A 22,195-nucleotide genomic window follows, 5' to 3' on the forward strand; every position below is an offset into this window, starting at 1 on the left:
ATTTGGAAACTTGTCCTGCAGGAAATAAATCTGCCAGAAAAGATCAGCAGGTTTCTCTGTGGAAACGTAGAGCAGAGTAGATTTAGTAGGAATCTTCACTGATCCACCATCACCCCCCCCTAAAAACACTGCTCCCACTTTCATCGTCGTCAAACATTCGGGTAACTTTAGTTTCTCTTCCTTTAGTTTTCCATGAATAGATTTTTATTCTTTAAGTCTTCATAGAGGCTAAGATGTTTTTGGTAATTTGTGCTAAAGACTTGTGTTCATGTTCTCTATGTTGCTGTAATTTTGTGCTACTGAATCATCTTAGAGTCGACTAATTACTGAAATGAAAAGAGAGAATTTTCCTGTAAAAGCACCCCAAACCCCCCCCCCTTCAATTCCTCAAGGTTTCTTGTATGGCAACCAAAAGTCACTGTAAGAAATAAATATAATATTGCACTAGTGTGGTCTTCTTCCCATGAGTGTGTTTTTTTTTTTTCCACAGCTGCTGAGGAACATTTTAAGACTAAATACCGCCACCCTGTGGACAAATTTAGTCATTACCGTTAATTGATCCTCAATGTTTGTCCATAGCACTAAGATCTGTGGCAATTGTAAAAGAATTCTCCCTTCCCACTGGTTTATTTCAGCCCTGCTGAGGTGTAGGTATGGTCAGAGATGAGAAAGGAAAAAAAATGGAAATATTTGAAAAATAAGTGTGATGGTGGAAAAGGAAAACGTGACGTTAATGAGCAAACAAAAAGCCTGGGGTCCTTTTCAATAAGCAGGTTTCACAAACTCAGATTCAAATCCTCAACTTTAAATTGATCTAGCTTCAAGACGGGAACTCTGATTAGTTGAATCAACTCTAAGTATAAAAAAAACCTTATCATTGTTGGTAACAGGAAGTGCTTATTTCACCCCACTGGACCTAGAGATTATAATTAGTGTTGTGCCAATGCCATTTTTTGGCCCCGATACCTGGCTGTGCAGTATTGGCCGATACCATCTGTTTTAAATTGATGTGTGTGTATATTTGAAGAACTGCATACTGCTTGGATGTAAAATAATTGCCATCATGGCTTTGTTAAGCTGCAGCTTACCTTTGTGAAGCAGGAAAAAGACTAATACAAAGTAGAACCTTTTATTGCCTACCTGGAATGGGTGACAATAGTTGAATAAACTTTTGGCTCTCTAAATGGTATCGGTGCCCTATTTGTTGGTACTCGCCAATACCAATACCACCATTTTAATGCTGGATCGGGGCCCCGCCCGATACTGGTATCGTATCGGTACAACACTAATTATAATGAAAGCTATGTCTAAATGTCCGCCCTAATCCCTATTTAGGGCACTTTACAGGTAAAAGCCAGTAAATTAGAATATTTTGAAAAACTTGATTTATTCCAGTAATTGCATTCAAAAGGAGTAACTTGTACATTATATTTATTGATTGCACACAGACTGATGCATTCAAATGTTTATTTCATTTAATTTTGATGATTTGAAGTAGCAACAAATGAAAATCCAAAATTCTGTGTGTCACAAAATTAGAATATTACTTTAGGCTAATGCAAAAAAGGGATTTTTTAGAAATGTTGGCCAACTGAAAAGTATGAAAATGAAAAATATGAGCATGTACAATACTCAATACTTGGTTGGAGCTCCTTTTGCCTCAATTACTGCATTAATGCGGCGTGGCATGGAGTCGATGAGTTTCTGGCACTGCTCAGGTGTTATGAGAGCCCAGGTTGCTCTGATAGTGGCCTTCAACTCTTCTGCATTTTTGGGTCTGGCATTCTGCATCTTCCTTTTCACAATACCCCGCAGATTTTCTATGGGGCTAAGGTCAGGGGAGTTGGCTGGCCAATTTAGAACAGAAATACCATGGTCCGTAAACTAGGCACGGGTAGATTTTGCGCTGTGTCCTGTTGGAACCTGAAATCTCCATCTCCATAGAGCAGGTCAGCAGCAGGAAGCATGAAGTGCTCTAAAACTTGCTGGTAGACGGCTGCGTTGACCCTGGACCTCAGGAAACAGAGTGGACCGACACCAGCAGATGACATGGCACCCCAAACCATCACTGATGGTGGAAACTTTACACTAGACTTCAGGCAACGTGGATCCTGTGCCTCTCCTGTCTTCCTCCAGACTCTGGGACCTCGATTTCCAAAGGAAATGCAAAATTTGCTTTGGTCAGAAAACATGACTTTGGACCACTCAGCAGCAGTCCAGCTCTTTTTTTCCTTAGCCCAGGTGAGACGCTTTTCGCGCTGTTTCTTGGTCAACAGTGGCTTGACACGAGGTATGCGGCAGTTGAAACCCATGTCTTTCAAGCGTCTCTTGGTGGTGGATCTTGAAGCACTGACTCCAGCAGCTGTCCACTCCTTGTGAATCTCCCCCATATTTTTGAATGGGTTTTTTTTTCACAATCTTGACTAGGGCGCGGTGATCCCTATCGCTTGTACACTTTTTCTGACCACAGTTTTTCCCTTCCCTTTGCCTCTCTATTAATGTGTTTGGACACAGAGCTCTGAGAACAGCCAGCCTCTTCAGCAATAAGCTTTTGTGTCTTTCCCTCCTTGTGCAATGTGTCGATGGTTGCCTTTTGGACAAATGTCAAATCTGAAGTCTTCCCCATGTTTGTGTAGGCTTCAGAACTGGACTGAGAGACCATTTAAAGCCCTTTGCAGGTGTTTTGAGTTAATCAGCTGATTAGTTTGTGGCACCAGGTGTCTTCAAAATTTAACCATTACACAATATTCTAATTTTGTGACACATGGATTTTTGGATTTTCATTTGTTGCCACTTCAAATAATCAAAATTAAATGAAATAAATATTTGAATGCATCAGTCTGTGTGCAATGAATAAATATAATGTACAAGTTACACCTTTTGAATGCAATAACTGAAATAAATCAAGTTTTTCAGAATATTCTAATTTACTGGCTTTTACCTATATAGTGGTTACGCTACTTTAGATGAGTGTCGAATGTCTAGTGGATGAAAAAGCAGTGGACTTAAAATTTCCCACAATGCACCTTGAAAAGTAGTGATCATTCATGGTCAGTAGACAAGCAGAAATATATTCCAGAATGCTTTGCGAGGAGGGCTCGCCTCACTTAGCATTATGGGATTTGTTGTCAAAGCGGCACGCTGTCGCCATAGACTGGCACTACCTGAAAGTGGCCACAAATAACAAAGAGGCTGCAGGCACTGTGCGGGGAGGCGGAGTCACGTGACCAACGAGGAGTGAAAAGTATATGTCCCAACGGTCCGTTAACCGAGTTCACTATAAAGCCCACTATATAGTCCCTGCTCTATATAGTGCATCGGGGATTTTCTCTACCACCAGGATACTTTTCGCCAATTATTTTGTTGCATTTAGGAGGTTTTAAATGTAAACATTTCTAAAAGGCAATATAATCATATTAACTATTATGTTATACCAGGACACTTGACTTCTTTAACTGCGCAAACTTCTTCTCCACAAACTTAAGGTCCATACTTCTGAGTGTGAAGTGGAGGATCAGACTGTGGAAGGACTCAAGACCCAAGGTTTGTTCAGATCAGCTCATCTTGACTGTTAGGTTAAAAAATGTAGGTTCGTAAAAGAAGGACTGAGTCCACACAGTAAGGGATTTTCAACAGCTTCTGCAGAAGGGGAGAAAGAGCTACAACCCAACACACTACTCTCTCTCTCCGACCCCCCTCCTGCAGTGCCTTATTTATTAACAGAACACAACACATGGTTACAAAACAGAGTATTGTTCTGAAAGGACAATTGATCAGGTCATAAGACAGGATGCTCCACTGAATGAATCACAAGACAGAGAGACTGGTCCTCCCGACTGAATCACAAGACAGAGCGGTCTTCTGATTGAATCATAAGACAGAGTGAAGCATCTCCTTTCCTCAATGTTCTATATGCACATACATTCATTTTATAATCATCATTGAATAAAGCTAACATTGACCAACCCTGCAAGAGCTCTCATCAGCAGTTTCTCCATCTTCAACATTGCCTTGATACCTAAGGATGCAGCATGAAGCTATGAGTAATAATTGGACATATTATGTCAGAGCCTGTAATGTGAAAAAGAGCATTACTAACCAGGTTTAACCCTCAAGCATCTTAGAGGGGTCTGCAGGATGTCATTATAAATAAATATTTAACAGTTCACAATTACTCCTACATACACAGGTTAAATGCACATCATCAGCACTTTAGGAAGTACCGTAGATTTGTGTGAACAAGCTGCATTTCAATATTAGAAAACGGGGTCTTATCAATTTCCTCCTCATACTTGTGTAATTCCCTCTATACTTTAGCCGAAGTATGTAGCACAGAGGCTTAGCAAGAATATCAAATTTACTTAAAAACCTCTTTATGTTGTTGAATTGCTAGTTCTTCCTTCAACCCACCCCTTTTACTGTATCTGGCCTTGGGACCGACAGTGTGACCTTAGAAAGACACTCTGGCAGAGTTACTGAATGTTGTTCTTTTCTTTCATTTATTTTCATTTTTTAAACTATTTGTAATTTCTACATCGGTTTTTTGAACTTCATTAGTAGCATATGTATGACAAATCTTAAAAAAGCATTTTTGAACATTGAAATCATACCCATTGCTACCAGTTTTTATCAGGTAGTTTAAGATTTTATGATGTCATCAAGTTGGCTTTGTAGAGAAAAGCCGTAGAGAAACCAGATCTAACAAATGCAACGATTTTTAAATGTTCAAAAAGGTGATCAAAATGGGGATTAGAAACAAAATAAGTGTAAATGGAGTGTAAAAGGTCTTAATGGTTTAAAATCCTTGTTTCCTCTCAGCTGCATAGATCTTCTAGTTGGCTGAGATAAGAGAGTAACAAAGGGGATCTTGTTAAGCTTTTTCATATTGTTCTTTTAGTACTAGTACCAATTAATGTATTATTATAATTTTTGCCCTGGACACCCATTTCTTGAATTTCCTTGATCTGTCAATTTTTGCTTTTTCATTTTCAAAATCCTGTTTTCCCCTCATGAATCCTTTCAGGTGGTTTTGCTCGACAAGCTTTTGTTACGTTTCCTGAACGTCTGCTGAGGCCGACTGGGGTTCATGGAGACAGAAGCGGACAGAAAAAGAAGCGGAAATACAAAAGGCAACAGTCAACCAGTCTTCTGGGATTTAGTTCCAGATTAGTGGTGCATAGGAACTTAATGCTGCTTCTCCTTGTTTGGTTCTAGTTCTGGGTGAACAGAGTAGGCTGGAACTAGAAGACCTGAGCAGTCTGGGAGGTTGATCCACTGACAATAGATCTGTTATGGATTGAGGTTCTGATCTATTCAGTGATTTCTAGACTAACAGAAGGATTTTAAAGTCTATTCTCTGAGCTACAGGGAGTCAGTGGAAGGACTTCAGAACCGACCTGATGTGCTCTACTTTCTTAGTTCTAGTGAGAACATAGGCAGCAGCGTTTTGGATCAGCTGCAGCTGTCTGATGGACTTTTTAAGCAAACCTATGAAGACACTTAGTATCTGCCTTTGCGAGCCTCTGGAGGTTCAGGTCTGAGTCCATCAGACACCAACATTTCAGCCATAATCAGTGGAGTCTAGCTGTAGTAGCTGAAGCTTTGAGCTAACTCTGGATCTCTCCTCCTTTGGTCCAAAGATTATTACCTCAGTTTGGTTTTTATTCGGTTGTAGAAAATGATGGTGCATCCACATATTTATCTGTTCTAAGCATCTAACCAACACTCTGATGGGTTCTTAGTCACCTGGTGACATTGTGATGTAAAGCATAGTTATGGTAGCTGATGTCGTTGTTTGACTCAAGGGAAGCATGTAGATATTGATTATGAGGAACCCCAGAATGGAGCATTAAGGGACCCCACCTGTCCTTCAGGTAGGATTTAAACCAGTCCAGTCATGTAGCAGACCCAGTTTTCCAGACGCTCTAATAAAATCCACTGATCAACAATATCAAATGCTGCACTGACCACTGATAATACCAGCACTGTGGTTCTTCCAAAGTCTGAGTTTATACGGATGTTTTTGAACACCTTCATCAGAGCAGTCTCTGTCAGAGATGGCAAAAGTACTCACTGTCCGTACTTAAGTAAAAGTACAGATACTTGTGTTAAAAAATACTCTGGTAAAAGTGGAAGTACTGATTAAACTTCTTTACTCAAGTAAAAGTAACAAAGTACAGGCTTGTAAATTTACTTAAAGTATAAAAGTAAAAGTAGAAACCACTTTTTTCATGCCGTTGCCTACATTTTAAATGGATGTCCGCCAATAGGACTAGATCTCCGTTGTGTTCATTTTCAATCATCTCCTCGTCCATGCTACTATGCTAACGCCACCGCCACCAAGCTGCAATGATTTGCTGCGAATGAATACCGCCGAATCTGTCGATTCATCTTGTAGTGGTGCGTCAAATGCAACGTAGATTCCCATCCAATTAGATTGAATTTGGTATTGATGGCGTGAAAAATAATAACGGTAACTCCATTGAAATGATTTAAAACTAAAGTAACGAGCCAATTTTTTAAAATGTAAGTAGTAGAAAGTACAGATATTTGTGTAAAAATGTAAGGAGTAGAAGTAAAAAGTCGCCATAAAAATAAGTAGTAAAGTAAAGTAAAAATACCAGAAAAATCTACTTGAGTACAGTAACGAAGTATTTGTACTTCGTTACTTCCCATCTCTGGTCTCTGTACTGTGGTTGGCATGAAAATTTTACATCAAAGCAGCTGGTCATTATTAAGAAGGCATTTAATTGTTGAAACACAACTTTTTCAATTATCTTATTGATGAAGGCATAAGCGTCGTTAGACCTATTTAAGGGTGGCTTCAGTCATCCTTTCTTTGGCATTAGCCACCCTATAATTATTTTGTGATTTAAAAAAATTTTTTTTTTTTTTCTGTATTTATTTTTTCCTCATATTTTCCCAAAACAAATGCAGTAAAGCACCGAATAAAAGCCATAAAGAAGACAAGTTAATCTGAACAATCATAGGCGTAACTTCCTTAAGGACTGGTGTGGACATGTCCCCACCAATCTTGACCGGTAGGGGGACAGTCCCCACCAATATTTTGTACACGTATTTTGCTTTCGGTGCTGTGTATATCTGATTAAAACCCCATTCATGCCGCTCCTCAGAAAGAAAATAAAAAAAGTTCTCCCCGCTGCTCACCGTCCACAAACCCCGACAAAAAACTCAGAAAAAAGAATCTGTTGCCTCTCGCTTTCTCCCCATCACCCCCCTCCGCCCTCTCCCCATAACACCTGTCGCTTCCCTCCAAAAATGCTAACCCATTCAGGGACAGCAGTGGACTCAGACTTGCAGGTGAGAGGGACTTGTGGAAATATTAAGACCTAATTTTAGCCAGGAGAGGCTTGGGTGCACTGGGTGCAGCGCAGCGTACAATAGCCTATGATGTGTTAACGGGTCGGGTTGCGGGTTAAATATCAACGGGTCGGGTTCGGATTTGAATTGAAGATATCCGCGGGTGACGGGTCGGGTTCGGTAGTCATCCTAACGGGTTCGGGCGGGTGCGGGTTGGTAAAACTCGACCCATGCAGGTCTCTAAGCTACACTACATTCAGTATCGTTGCCATAGAAACAGACAACAGCGCCAATATATCAGAATTATACTAAAACACACGCAAATAATTTCCCACATAAAAAACAGGACTTTCAGTCCATTACAGTTTTCCGTTTTTAGAGGGTTGTTTATTTTGCGTTTATTAAGTGATGGCTGTGGTATATTAGCTTTCACTGCTATAAGCTTTCGCAGCAGTGATTGATTAATTTAAACACCTGCTCTACTGATGGTCTATCGGAGTTGGTGTTTAGGTTGAACATAAAGAACACCTTTTATTTGAAGCTTCTTGTAGCTACTGTTTTAATCCCGGCTTTACTTAAAACTTTTTCCTGACTTTGATAGTGTTGCCATTCAGTAGCAAGCACTGCGCCCCTTTTTCTTTTATATGTACATTTAAGATTTAGCGTGTTAAGTTGACAACTCATGAGCAAGCTGCTTTTTGCAATCTAGCAGGAAGGTAAGGATAGGATCTTGCAGGTGTGACGTCACTCTGCAGGGGGTCCAAAGATAAAAGATTTAAACAATTTTGGCATTGGAATTTCAGATTTAAGGGAGTTAGAAAGTTCACTTAGTAAAAGTGCAAATAATAAATCTGATTACCGATTACTTTTAAGCTGGTTGAACATACTGCGACAGACTGGTGACCTGTCCAGGGTGATCCCACCTCTCACCCAGAACGTGGCTAGAGATATGCACCAGCACCTCCTGATCCCACTGAGGGATAAGGTTAAAGAAAATGGATGGTTGAACATAGTCCGCTCTCCCAGATTCTATCAAATCAGTATTGATACCCTCAGGGGCGGATTTAGGAAATTTGGGGCCCTAGGCAAAGACAGGCAGGGGGCCCCCTGAGAAGTAAACCCATAAAACAGACCCATTCTACAGATAGAGAAATGTTAATAGAATAGACATCCATTATTTGTTCTAGGTTTTGTCCCTCTCTTCTTGTCCCTTTTTCCTCTCTATTTATCAGCGTTCTGATGGCATTTTAGCCAAAGGATTTTTATCAAAAACATAATTAATGTGCACAAATAAGGATTAGTTGTATTAACCATACATGGAAACAGCGTTTTATGGGGCCCCCAGGAACTTGGGGCCCTAGGCAACTGCCTAGTATTGCCTAATGGTAAATCCCCCCCTGGATACCCTGCTGGTGGATGTTCTTGACAGAAAGACGAAGTTGCTTAATCATATTCTGCTTAAGGCCCCATAAGATCTTGTCCGAGTCCTGGTTTAAAAGTAAATTAATTTAAAAAAGTGACCCAAAATTGACCGTTAATAAATGTTCTACAAAATTGATATATTTATTTGATTTCTTTGATTTGTACAGTCCGTTTAGATTTATGTGATATTTTTTGCACAAAATATATAAGTGAATATTGTAACAGTTATGTTTTCAACTGTAAGCATTAAATTGATAAATGTTATTCGCATTTTTTTGGCTTTATCCTTTCCAACAAAAAAAAAAAGGCGTCGCGCAGGTAGCTCCCTTTCCTTATGAGCCGTCCCCAACAACTTTCAACACAAAGTTACACCCTTGTCTTAGACAACGCCTTAGCAGGTGCACTGAAAAAATTTCGGCGCGCGCTATGCGTGCGCAATATCTTCTAGGGGCTGAGCCACCCTTGTCCCTTAAACCTAGAGACGCCCCTGGATGAAGGTTTAATATGGGTCTGTAGTTCTGAAGGACCAATTTATCCAAACTTCTCTTTTTCAACAATGGTTTGATAAAACCAAAGGTGGAGATGCTGAGGGCTTTTTTAGAGTCAAAACAAAGAAAGTGTTTGGAGATAGTCTAAATATTACGAGAATCTGGAGCACTCCCTAATAACAGTCCCCTCTCTCGCTCTCAGACATGTTGTCCTGGCCTCAGAGCTCCAAGGCTGAATGAATAAAACGGAGCACTCAAATCTCTCTCTCTCATATATAAATAAATACATGGGAATTAATAGGAGACGGTGATTTTAAAGAGGAGGATCCTGGCATGCTTTATAAGACGACTAGTTTTAGGCTTTTAATCTAGCTGCTTAAAAGGAAGCTAAAGTGAATTAAATAAGAACTTCTCTAATCTCAGCAGGAAACTCCTGAGATATTGCCTTGATTTAACATCTGAAACCGACTCTTAACGAATAAGAAAAGGTGCCAAACAGGGTTAAATGTTCATACTTTATTTATTGAAACTTAAGAAAAAAAAACAACAAATAAACGAGCAGGTTATGATGTAACTGAAACAAACACAAAAATAATCCATTTGAAAAGGTCACTTATTATAAAACCCAGAGATGAATTATTAAAAATGAGCCTGTTTAGCCGCCATCGCTGTTTTTAAAGGTCAATCACCTCTGAGGTCAACAGACGCCCCCTGGTGGTGAAGAAACATTAAGACAGAAAAACAACATTCAGAGCAGCTCAATCAAAATGTTTCAACGTTTAAGAGAAGAACGGCGACAGGAACAGATTTACCGGGACATGATTCCAAACGGGGCATCCATAATACTCTGAAGGAAGGAGGGAAGGGTTAGCTCCCCCTCCCACGATCGTTTAGAGGCAATAATACCATCTGACAAAGCTTAAAATGAATCATCAGGTGCAGCTTCAGTCAGGAGGGAGTCGGACCTCTGGTCCAACATGGAGAAACAGATTTTGGTCCATGATCAGAAGTTAAGGGTGGAGCTACAGACAGCTGCCTCCGGCCCCTCCTGTTGTTCAGCCAGTTTCTACTCAGACTAAATTCATTTCCAAACTCATCCTGATTAATCTGCATCTTCAGGGAGTAAAAGTTAAGCGACCTGCTGCATCTATCTGCTTCTAAGGCGGAGGAAGCTGCTCCTCCTGTCTGCTGCTGCACAGGAAGTAGGATCTGACGGGACGATGGAGGGAGGGAAAGAAAGCGAGGAGACCAAGGGGCCGGCGCAGCGTCGAAGCTCTAACATGAGGTGAGGAGGAGCGCCGTTACTGCCGCACCTCCACGTAGTTGGCAGGGAAGAGGCCGTAGGCGCCTCTGCAAACGCCGCGCCACCAGCCCTCATCGATCATCTCGATGTTGGTGATGATGTCATCGGGGTCAAAGGAGATCTCGTCATCGCCGGCTGGAAGAGGAACGACACGTGAACATCAGAAATACTGAAAGAAGCAGCTTTAACAGAGTCAAACCGGAGCCAGTAGAACCCATAAAAGTTCTGGAAACAAGAGTTTGGTTCTGCCAGAGCCGACCAGCTGGAGGGAGAACCAGCCTAAACATCTGGTTTTCTATCGGAACCAGACGCTTCAAATCAAGGTGAAGGGAAAGAAAAAAAAACAAGGAAGAAGGTTTGGGAACCGTGGATGGACCGTCTTCACAGCCCCCGTTTCTGAGGGCCCGGCCAGAACCAGTGAACTGGAAGAGATGAAAAAGTTCTAAAGAACTGCTAACGGGCCAGCAGGAACCTCTCGATCGTAAAAACATCACCAGGTCTGAAAATGACCAAAAACCCGCCCTGACCCAGAGCGCCAGGAACCGCTGGTTCTGACTGCATCGGGTTTCTGTTCCAGCCTCACCTGCTTGGTAGTCGTATAGAGCCACAGCCGTCACCCCGAGGTCCTCTCCGTACTCGTCTGTAAGAAAACAAAACTCATCAGGACCAGAAGAACCGAACGGATCGGCCCGACTGAACATCGCCATGTTTTAGATTCTCCACCTGCTGCAGCGGGCTCCTCCGGGTTCTGGTAGAGATCTGGTTGTTCATAGTCATCCTGGGTGTCCTCCGTGTTCTCGTAGACCGGTTCTGAGTCTCTAGCAGCTTCGCTTAGAACTTCCTGATTGTTCTAGAAGAGAAACCAGGAAGAAGGAGCTTAAACTGTGGCTCATGGTGGGAGAAGCTGGTCCACATCCAGTCCCAGTGGAACCGGAACCCACCTGGTACTCCTCTTCAGGCTGAGTTGGGGGAGTCGGACTCGGAGCGTGGACAGGAGAGGCAGGCCGCTCCGCCTTCCGCCGCGCCTCCTCCTGCTCCTGCTGCTCCTTGGCCTGTCGGCGCGCCCGCTCCTCCTCGGCCCGCCGCCGGTCCTCCTCCTCCTTCTGCTTGGCGATGTTCTCGAAGCGTGCTTTGATGCTGCCGGTGCTGCTGCTCGCTGCTCCAGAACACCAGGGGGACACGGTGAGTTCAAAGATCCCAGTAAAAATAAAGACCACAATGAAGATAAAGCCTCACCAGCTTCTACAGGTTTGGTTTTCTGGTAGGACGGCTTCGGCTTCTCCACGTCCTCAAAGGTTCCAGCGCTCTGTCCGACACAAACGGGTCAGGAAAGTGTTCTGGAACGACGCCACAAACTAACAGAAGCTGGAGCCTTACCTTGTCCATGCGGTCGTTCTGGACACCAAACTTCCCTCCGAACCCTTTGGAATAATCTGGAGAAAAAAAGAAACAGTCCGATCAGAACCGGGGCGATCAGAACAAGGACGATCAGAACCAGTCGTCCTGGCTCTGAATGAGTAGCTCATGCAGAGCTGAGGAGGAAGCAGCCTTTACGTGCACGGCTGCAGCGGGAAGCGGGCGTGCACGGTGACCAAACAACATGCACCAAATCGACAGACAGACGGAAAAAATAAATCAATGCAGCAAGACGTTTTGAGAACTTTATGATCCGGTAGAGAGTGAGGTTTATATCTAGAGAGGGAGGATCTATGGGAGGGAGGAGGGGGAGAGCAGGTCCATCCATTCACACCAGAACAGCACTGATCCATCAGCTTCTGAAGGTTTTTTAGATTCTTTCTATCCGATAATTAAATTCTGGCTCCAATCAGGCAGCTAATCTGATGATGTTAGCCAGATTTATCCAGACTTTGGAGAAAAAAAAAAAAACTTTGTCTACTTAGTGAAAGCTACCAGGAACACAACAAAAGCATCCAGTGCCGCTTGTAAAACTGCTACGTTTCACCATCGAAAAAAAGATAGAGATCTGGATACATTGATTTAATCTGTTAAAATTAAAATTTAGCCTGGAAATAAAGGTGTTTTTTTTTTGTTTTTTTTTCTAATCACCAAACCTGGAAAAACTGCTGGAATAAAGCAGACATTTCCAGACTAGCTAATCCTGGAGTCCGGATCATCAGAAACGGAGCAGAAAGAAAACTTTTTCCTCAGAAGTAAAACTAACCAGGAAGTTGAACAGAAAATGAGGAGAAACAGCTGAACACGTCTGAATTCCTGCTTTCAGGAATGAAAACAGGAAGTGAATTGTTCAACGCTTCTCATTGGTCCATCAGTGCTGCAGAGGTGGGGGGCGTGTTGCGGCTGAAGGAGAGCAGGTGGGTCTGAGAGTGAGGAGCCAGTCAGGTGAAGGGAAACAGGAAGTTGTGGATCAGGAATATCTCTGTGCCTTTCTGGGACTCGTGCTTGGCCAGGTTCTCCTTGTGCTCATAGCCCAGAGCACTCTGGTCCTGCCTCTCCACCTCTACCCCATACCGCCCGCCAAACCCACGCTTATAGTCTGAAACACACATGGACAGACAGACAGACAGACAGACAACTCAGACAGACGCTCCCACAGAGACAAGGACATCAGGACCGTCAGACAGGAAGCAGAACCTCCAGGTTTAACAGACGGGTCAAAGTTTATCCCCGTTTCTGGATCCATTTATCGCTATAGAAAAAGAACAAACGGGACAGAACTCTGAGCAGAACCGGTTCTCCTGAAAACCCACCCAGGATGAAGACCAGAACCAAACGGCAAACCGACTCGTTCAGATCAGAGGCTGCGTCCTCCAAGGACCCCGTCAACCTGGACGGGAGTCCGGAAGAGTTTGGCTGTGGATTCAAACAGGTCCAGACTTCTCCGGCTTTCACTGCCCATACGCCATGTTGCCTAGCAACCGTGATAGTTGAAACACAAAGCAGGCAAAGAATGGATGCAGAAGGCCTCACTACTGTTCTGGGTGTTAACATTTCTGCGGAGCTTCAGCAGCAGTACTGTCGTCTCAGATATCAGATTTATAGTCCCCACACTGCAGAGATATTAGAATCTGAGCCTTGATGTCAGCCTCCCTGTGCAGCAGACTGTTACCCATTTACACAGGGACAGATAAAACCTTTCAATGAACCAAACATTACCCGCCACATATCTGACCATAACGCGGTTCACTTTTCACGGTCTCGCTGCTTCACTGATTTGCATCATGCATTGTTAAACTTTATTGTCGAACATAATCAATGGTGGCATGTCGGTTTATAAGGATCTTTTGGCCCAGAAGAAAAAAAGAGCGACAACAACTACCAATAACTATGTTCTTCTCTCCAAAAAACATACCTGCACCGCAGGCTTTAGAAGAAAAAAACGCCACAGAGCAATCAGGATGCAGCAGCTCCGTCAAACATCAGTGAAATACTGTACTGAACACGTCAGTCACTATTTGTCCTACTGTACTTTGTATTTTTTTTTCATAATCATTTTTCATTTTCTCCTGCTCCAATCCGTCACGGCGGGGCGGTGCTGATCCCTGCAAAATTAACCCTTCATTTCGTATTGATGATTAAAATTATTACTTATTTATTGATAACTATATTATTTTACAGTACAGTATAGTAGTTAACAATGTTTATACCGTACTTTTATTTGTTAAACAAATGATTGGGCCTGTAAAAAGTTGTTGTTCCTTGATTTCAATGTTGTATGGAGTATTTCATTGTATAATAACTGTAAAAAAAAAAAAGGTTTCTACTTCACGGATTTCAACTATCGCCGGTTCTTTTTGAAACGTAACCCCCGCGATAAACGAGGGTTTACTGTACTGGCATTATATTAAACTGCAATTCAATATTCACCACTGTTTGGCACCATTTTCTTTTTTCCTCTAAGCATGGAGCAACCAGCTTGCTTGGACTCTCAATGAATTCTGGGATACCCAAGGCTACGGAGGATACAGCTGACCTGCCCTTCAAAACGGGCAAAAAGAAGGATGCATCTGTCGGCCGCATAACGAGGAGTCTTGTCATCCGAACAGGACTCAGCGCCGCGCTATGACGTTATCGGCCTTCAGAGGACGCAGCCGCTGGATTCTAACTTGGGATCAAAACTATTTTGCAAACCCGATCAGGAAACGTTGCCCTGGAGAGAGAACCAGCTGGTTTACAGGTCCATCTTAGTCTTCTTTAGGCCTTTAAACATGTTCACAATAAGTTTTACTTCTCTAAACTCAGGCCCAGGTGCATGCTGGTTCTTCCATCGGAGCAAGCTGAGGCCTTCAGCAGGGAATAAACCAAACCACAGGTCTGCTCCCCGACATCAACGTCCCACAAACAGCAGCTTCTGTGTTCTCCTGAGTTTATCACATTTATAAGAACAGCTGCTCAGAGAAACCGAGGGGTGAACAAAGAGCCGACAGATTTGGCTACAAAGTGAGATGTTCTGTTTTTCTCCCTGTAAGCTGCCACAGAGCTATCCGCAGCACCGACATGCAAATCTAAATCACAGCTGCGGTTTCTCTTCCCCTTTTTGCATGAGGAAGTTGTTGACCTGCTTAAAAAAAGGATTGTAAAAACCACATCAGAGATGGAAGGGAACAAAGACGTGAAAGGAACTGGCCTTATCCTGGGGAACCTGAAACCATTAACATCTCCGAAACTGATCCTAGAAGCTTAGACCCCCCCCCCCGATCAGTCTGTACCTTTTTGGGACTCATGGAGCTGCAGCTTCTCCTGGTGGTCCCATCCTAGCGCAGACTTATCCTGCCGATCCGTCTGAACTCCAAACTTCCCGCCAAAGCCTTTCACGTAGTCTGCAGAAGAGAAAAGTGTTCAGTCGCTCCGACTCAGGCTGATCTGACATGAATATACTTGGATTTATTATTAAACCATAGATCAAAGAATCTAGATCTTAGGAATGGAACGGTTTATGAAAACCATGCGAACCGTTCGGTTCGACTGTCTCGGTTCAGTTTGCGTGTGTTTCGTTCAGTTCAAGCGCTGCCCCTTTTTCTCATAGGTGAAGCGTTTACACTCCAGAGCAGAAGGTGGCGGTACTGCGACCAAAGCCAACCACCAGTAGTAAACAAGAAGAAGAAACGAAGCAGCGTAGCCGGGTGTAGCAGAAAAAAATCAGTTGTTGTGGAGAATTGTGTGGGTATGGCGAGTTGGAAAGAACAGGAGTTGGAAGACGCGCCAGCAGCACTTTATAGGTCTGCTGTATGGGACCACTTTGCATTTAGAGTGAGCTACGATGACGGCGGAAAGAAAGCTGTGGATAAAAGTGCAACAGTGTGCAAGCATTGTGCAACACGTTTGTTTATGCTAACAGCAACACGACCAACATGTCATGCTAACCCCGAAATCCCTCATACTCCGTCAGCGCTCCGCTCCGCTGCGCTCCAGACCGCCTGCTCAAAGCAAAGCCTACAGCCTCCACTGTGGCTCCCGTCCACTCCGCTCTGAGTTCCTTGGAGATCGTAGAGGGCATGCGCCAGATGATTAAATTCAAAGCAGCAAAACATGCGGAAATGATCCAGGGTTTCTGCGGATCATTAAAAATAATTACAATCCATTAATTTTTTTGGATTTTTTCATTAATTTCTATGGGATTTCAGTGTATCAATCAACATATACTGAACTGAACACCGTGACCACGAAACCGTGAACCGAACCGAACCGTGGATTTTGTGAACCGTTCCACCGCTACTAGATCTCCACAATAATCAGAGCTCTTCTTAGTGGAGCTGATGAGCAGCCCTACAGCTGATTTAGTTTAACTGTTTTACTGAGAAGGTTACATCTGTCATCCCCAAAGTCGGTCCTGGAGGTTTTAGAGGTTTCCCTCCTCCATCACAGCTGATTCACATCGATAGTTGATTAACTTTAGACTTCGAATTTGGACCGATTTCATTTGTCATTTTGTTTACACGTGTAAAAAAAAGAAATTTTGCCTGGAAACAGCTCACTGGACAATTTAATCTTTTTTTAAAAATGACTGTAAATCTACAGTTCAAAACTTTTTTTTTGAGGGGCTTTTGCTGAACTTCAATCATCAGAATGAGCTGAGCTAAAGCAGCGAAACCTCTAAAACCTGCAGGACAGCAACCCGAACCCAAAAAATAATAAAAAAAAAAATTTCTTTATTTAGACCCAAACTCTTTTACAGGGTCTAATAATTTTACAACCAGTGATTTTCTTCCACCTAAAAAGGGTCAAAATTATACCTAAAGGCTAAAATGCCTTAAAATAAAAAATTTATTAAAAAAAGCAGGAATATTTATATATATTCCATGTTTTACAGCGAGCTGCCAACAGCTGCAGTTCCTGGTTCCTAGCTGATTTTATCAGCTCTCCTTCTTTAGGAGAGTGAAGCCAGAATTCAGTCTGGATCCGATCAGAACCAGTTCTACGTTCAATGATCAGAAGAGAAAAGCATCAATGGTTGACACTAAAACCAGTTAGGATTGTTTAGGGACCAGAGCTCCTGGGATGCTGGTTTGGACCAAAGGTATGTCCCTGGAAATCTAAAACCAAAGATCCGTCAGAAGAAGCTCGTTTAGGATCTCAGAGACATTTGACCACATAACCAGCAGGCGTAGAGAAATGGACGATAACTAAAGCTAAATGAATATGACCAACAGTCAACCTGTTGCGAATGCAAGTGGGTCAGCCAGGGTTCTGCCCATCAGAACCTGTAACAGTGACCCAAATTAAACATCATGAGCAGTTCTGCTGTCTGCAGCATGGCTCACAAAACCGGTCCTGTTATCAGATCCCGTGACCCAGTTATCGCTCATGCAAACCGTCTCTTATCTCCAGCTGTTGGCGGTTCTGCAGCCGCTCAGAAAGGCATGTTGTGCAAGAAGCTGCAGGTTGAAAAACACGCAGTGCAGACGAGTCTGGGCAGAAATGAGGGTGTGGCTCCGTCAGGCCCTGCAGACAAATCCACAGCCTGGAATCTTTAAACGTGTCAGTTTCTGTTCGGTACCAAAGTCAACATTTTATCCAACTCAGCCTGAAGGAGCAGATTCCACCAAGCCAGGAAAAACCCAGAAAAGTTCAAAAACCTTCTGATGGATAAAAACCTCTTCAATCCAACGCTACCCATTGGAACGAGCCGCTTCCGGTTTAAACTCTACAGACCTTTCTGCGACTCGTGCCGCTCCGTTTTGCCCTGGTACTCGAAGCCCACAGCGCTCTTGTCCACCTTGTCCGTCTCCACACCAAACTTTCCTCCAAAGCCTTTTGCGTAATCTGCAGACAAACATACAGAAATACAAGCTGACATCCAAACTGTTAGACCATGAACATCTGCTCTGATTTTGAAGGTTCCTAGAACTTCCTGAAACTTCCAGATGCTTGTGAATCAGTGACAGCTCAGAACAAGATGTGAACAACAGCTGCTGAGGAGAGATTCAGCACCTTTGGTTCAGGATTGTTGTAGAAGTGACTAATGATGGAACTGTTTGCTGCAAGCCGTTTGCTGTGTAGCAAACTGAGGATGCTGCTTTGCTCAGAGATTCTTATTTCACTTCCTGGTTTGTGACAAATGAAATCAATATCGTAGCAGCAGAACATGGTGGCAGCATCATGCTGTGGGACTGGGATCAACTGAGGATCATGGCATAATTTCTCTGCCCAGCTCATCACTATAAGGCTCCTAACCAGAGGGATGCCGCTACATTTCCCCGTACGTCTGCTGGTTGTCCCTGTGGCGGAGCACAAACCTTTCTGCGACTCGTGTTTCTCCGTTTTGCCCTGGTAGTCGAACCCCACGGCGCTCTGGTCCACGCGGTCCGCCTGCACGCCGTACCGGCCCCCGAACCCGGTGGTGTAGTCTGCAGAGCAGAGAGGGTCAGAGGTCAAGGTGAAGCTACATCATCACAGTTCATTTTAACTCCGGGATGTAAAACATTCTGTCCTTCACAGAGCGTTTCTCCTTCAGCTGAGCTGATCTCCATTCCTGGAATTTCTGTGAGGAAATCAGACGACTTGTTTGAACAAACCTTTCTGCGAGGCGTGTTTCTCCGTCTTCCCAGCGTACTCGAAGCCGACAGCCGACTGGAAAGGAAAGAGAGAACCGTGATTGTAGCAGAGTTTAGTCTCCATGGAGACGATCCAATCGAAGACTAAAGGATTTAAAACCCATTTTCCAGCAGATTTATAAAGATGTCTGATCATTTGCATTGTTTATATAAAAAAAAATATATACACATAAACACTGCAAAATGTTTATATATTTTTGCAAACTTGGTGTAATTCCTGCTCTAAGTGAGTCACTCTGTCAGCTAAAGGCATTTTTTACAATCTCTACACTCCAGTTAACGATTAATAAATGACTAAATTAGTTGATTATTTCAATAATTGATTGTTTCAGCCCTAATGTGAACTTTGACCTGCTCCCTCTCTGATGACTCTAAGGTTTAGAAGCTCTACTGCAAATTTAGATCACAGATGTAACCAAGGAGCAGCAGGAAGAAGCACCTTGTCCACCCGGTCGGCCTGAACTCCAAACTTCCCTCCGAACCCCTTGGCGGTGTCCGTCTGGGAGCAGTGCTTGGACAGCTTGCTCTGGTAGTCGTGACCCACAGCAGACTGAAGAGAAAAGCAGAGAAGATCCATCAGTCCATTTTAAAAAGTCAAATCAGACCAGAAGCAGCCGAGTTTATCCAGCAGTGGGTCAGAGGTCCGAACCTGACGGTTCTGGGCGGATTCATGGACCGGTTCTGTGAGAAAAAATGTTTTCAGAGCGTCTTTCACCCATGAGGATCCAATCCAACGCTATTTATAAAGAAATTTAAAAGGACCAAAGCTCTGTACAATGAAACTACATAAAAACATTAAAAAGACGTAAATAAAAAAACATAAAAGACATAAAATTAATATCAGAACCATAAAATTTCCCGTTTCCCTCTTTGGTACGTAGCAGTAATAGATCAATAGGTGTGGACAGTAGGAGTTAATGAGGAAGGGTCGAGTGGAGACTGAAACCTTTAGCTGCACGTAGCTGAAGTGGATAAAGAGAAGTGAACTGCAGAGAGAGATCAAGCAACCCCCCCTGTGATGTAAACAAAGCTCGCTCATCACATTCATGCTGCGGTGAACACAGACAGAAAGCTGTGGAGGTCCAGGAAATGGTACCAGAACCGACCAGCAGCTCAGAGTCACAAATGATGCTGCTGGATGATTGTTTTGACTCAGAATCAGGCAGCGGGTTCGGATCTGTGACGTTTGGTCGGCTGCCAGTTTTCTACCAGTTAATCTGGTTTTATCAAAACACTTCGAAATTTTTAACAAACAGGAAATATTAAGCAGCAGGGAATAAAAGAGCGCCTCGTCCGTCTCCTACCTTGTCCATACGGTCCTGCTGCACGCCAAACTTCCCTCCGTATCCGTGCGAGGCCTTGGGCATGTTCTCCAGCTCCTTCTGCTTCAGGCTGGTGTGCTCTGTGGACACGGTCTCACGCAGCCGGTGGATGCTGCGGTGCAGGGAGGGACGCGGTTAGGACATGATGCATGGGGAAGAAAAAGAAAAAAAAAAGAGCTGCTTCCTCACTCAATGTGCTCCTGATGTCCTGATCCGGCCACCGTCTTCGCACCCCAGCGCTGCTCCTTCTCCGACACGTCATTCTGAAGAAATTCCAAAAATAAAACCATAAACATACAGGGGAAAAAAAATAAACAAAACTGTAGAGGAGAGAGAACGAAGAGTAGAAGGAGACGAAAAAGAACCAGGAACCTCAAAGTCGGGGTCGGTCTCCCAGTCCTCTCCTCCGTCATCCACGGCCACCTTGATATTCTGACCTGCAGCAGCTTTCCACATCTTCTATCAGCCAAAGTCGCTCGCTGAAAAACAGACGGTAGCGTCAGTCAGAACTTTTGTCTGAAAACCACAATAAAAACTTCAAGTTGATCCGAATCTTTCTGTCTTGGCTGTAAAATTCCCTCTGCCTTCATGTTGATCCCGAGACGTTTGTGTTTGTAAATAAAGAGACCTAAACACAGAAGGACCCAAAGTGAAGCAACTACAACCAAACAAACTCTTAAAATTAGAGTGGTTGGATTTATTCTGAGGGTTAAATCCTGCCGAGTCAGGGTTGAATTTCTTAAGAGTTCTTTCCTTTATCACAAACGAGGGAGGCGTGGCCACCTGCATCCTCAAGGACACTTCAGAGCCAGAGAGTTGCTTCGATGACGGGAAACAAAATCATAAATGCACCGTACTACAAAAATACTAACCAGCTGTTTTAAATCAAGCTGCCATAATTCTAATTTACATGAAAACAGACAGATTTTAATGCAAATAAATTAAGAAACAGAATGAATATTTATTTAGTAGAACAAATCATGTCCTGAAACAGTCCAGACCCACAGTACTCCTAATCTGAGCTACAGGGGACTTCATTATAGTGCACCATGTGTTATATGCTGCAAACAGAAAATGCTATGCAGAATTATTGATTCTCTACACTGAATAAAAAGCATATTCTTGTTTTTAATTATTGGGGAAATACTCTGAACTTTTGTTAAATCTTGACATCACTCCAGGCTTTGCTTCAGAGAGCCTGGAGAACCATTGGAAGCACATGGATGGATGGATCCTTCCCTCCAGAGATGTCTGATCCTCCCTCTGGACCATCAGCCACATTCCTCCAAGCTTCTCCTGACTCAGCAGCTGGAGGACAGTCAGCATCTGTCCTTAATCAGAGCCCCATCCGCTGAAGCTGGACCAGGAAGCAGGAAGCAGCATGGCTGCTGGTCCATGACAGGAAGCCACGCCCAGCAGCAGCAGCTCACCTTCAGCAGGTGGGTTACCAGCACCCAGGAGTGACGCCAGACTCATTTCTCTTAAATTGCTCCGGTTTTTTTACCTTTGAACCCAAATCGTTTCCTTCTGATAAGTTTCATCAGGTCATAAATATGTGACTCGACCTCCCGCAGCGTCCAATCAGCTTCCAGCGCCATCTAGAAGCCAATTAACGGTTAAATCACAACAGGCATGTCTACGTCAGCTCCATTTTTTCACCTTCGAGTCTCCAGGATTAATGTCAGACATCCTTAAAGAGTCAAACCGAACAGAAAACACGGATCTAGGCGGAACCAGCTGTGCTTGGTGGTCAGTTCGGTTCTGGAATTTCCTGTTCCAGTTTTCCAGCCAGCTAGCAGCAGGCTAACGTTAGCCTTCCTTCTGGAAGATTCACCTGGATCCCCGCCCGGCTCCACAGCCTGGTTCTACCGGTCAGGACACTCACCTTCTCCCAGGAATAGTTAACTCCAGCCGGCTGAGGTGGACCGTCCGTCCCGGTAGATGAGCTCCGCTTTGGCCGTTGGTAGAAACTGCGGAGGTCCTCCGCTCTGTCTGCTGCTCTTCCGGCTCTCCCGATATCCCGATCCAGCTAAGACGTCATCTGTGGGCGGGGCGTTGAGGAGCTGCACGGTATTTGCATGAATTATGGGGCTCCGGGAATGTCAAACCGCAGTCTGTTTTTAGCTATTTAATAATCTGTTTTTAGTTACAGTTTTTTTTTTACAATAATTAAAATCTTTTGTATATTTTTATAGTTTAGTTTTTTTAGTATGGCGGGATCTGTATATTCCGGTTTGACATTCCCGGAGTCGGTTTTCAGTTATTTAATAATCTGTTTTTATTTACAGTTTTTTTTACAATAATTAA

At 43.4% G+C, this 22,195-nt stretch overlaps 1 protein-coding gene across 3 annotated transcripts; it reads right to left on the reverse strand.

The window, feature by feature from the left end:
• Nucleotides 1-9,726: 9,726 nt before the first annotated feature.
• LOC119788862 (src substrate cortactin-like) lies at nucleotides 9,727-21,931 on the reverse strand. 3 transcript variants are annotated; one of them, XM_038293551.1, is made up of 15 exons: nucleotides 21,774-21,931; nucleotides 20,261-20,367; nucleotides 20,078-20,151; nucleotides 19,871-20,000; nucleotides 19,006-19,116; nucleotides 18,528-18,582; nucleotides 18,249-18,359; nucleotides 17,665-17,775; nucleotides 15,222-15,332; nucleotides 11,911-11,966; nucleotides 11,770-11,839; nucleotides 11,475-11,689; nucleotides 11,257-11,383; nucleotides 11,117-11,173; nucleotides 9,727-10,668 (listed from the first exon to the last, which is right to left on the reverse strand). In XM_038293551.1, the coding sequence occupies exons 2-15, from the start codon at nucleotides 20,342-20,344 to the stop codon at nucleotides 10,532-10,534; spliced, it is 1,449 nt and encodes a 482-aa protein (XP_038149479.1). In that variant the 5' UTR covers nucleotides 20,345-20,367; nucleotides 21,774-21,931; the 3' UTR covers nucleotides 9,727-10,531. The 3 variants fall into 3 exon arrangements, with proteins under 3 accessions (XP_038149479.1, XP_038149481.1, XP_038149480.1); XM_038293553.1 differs by lacking the exon at nucleotides 17,665-17,775; XM_038293552.1 differs by lacking the exon at nucleotides 15,222-15,332.
• Nucleotides 21,932-22,195: the final 264 nt, after the last annotated feature.

This window comes from Cyprinodon tularosa, unplaced genomic scaffold, assembly GCF_016077235.1.
Source record: "Cyprinodon tularosa strain WSP-4 unplaced genomic scaffold, ASM1607723v1 ctg328, whole genome shotgun sequence".
Classification (NCBI taxonomy): domain Eukaryota; kingdom Metazoa; phylum Chordata; class Actinopteri; order Cyprinodontiformes; family Cyprinodontidae; genus Cyprinodon; species Cyprinodon tularosa.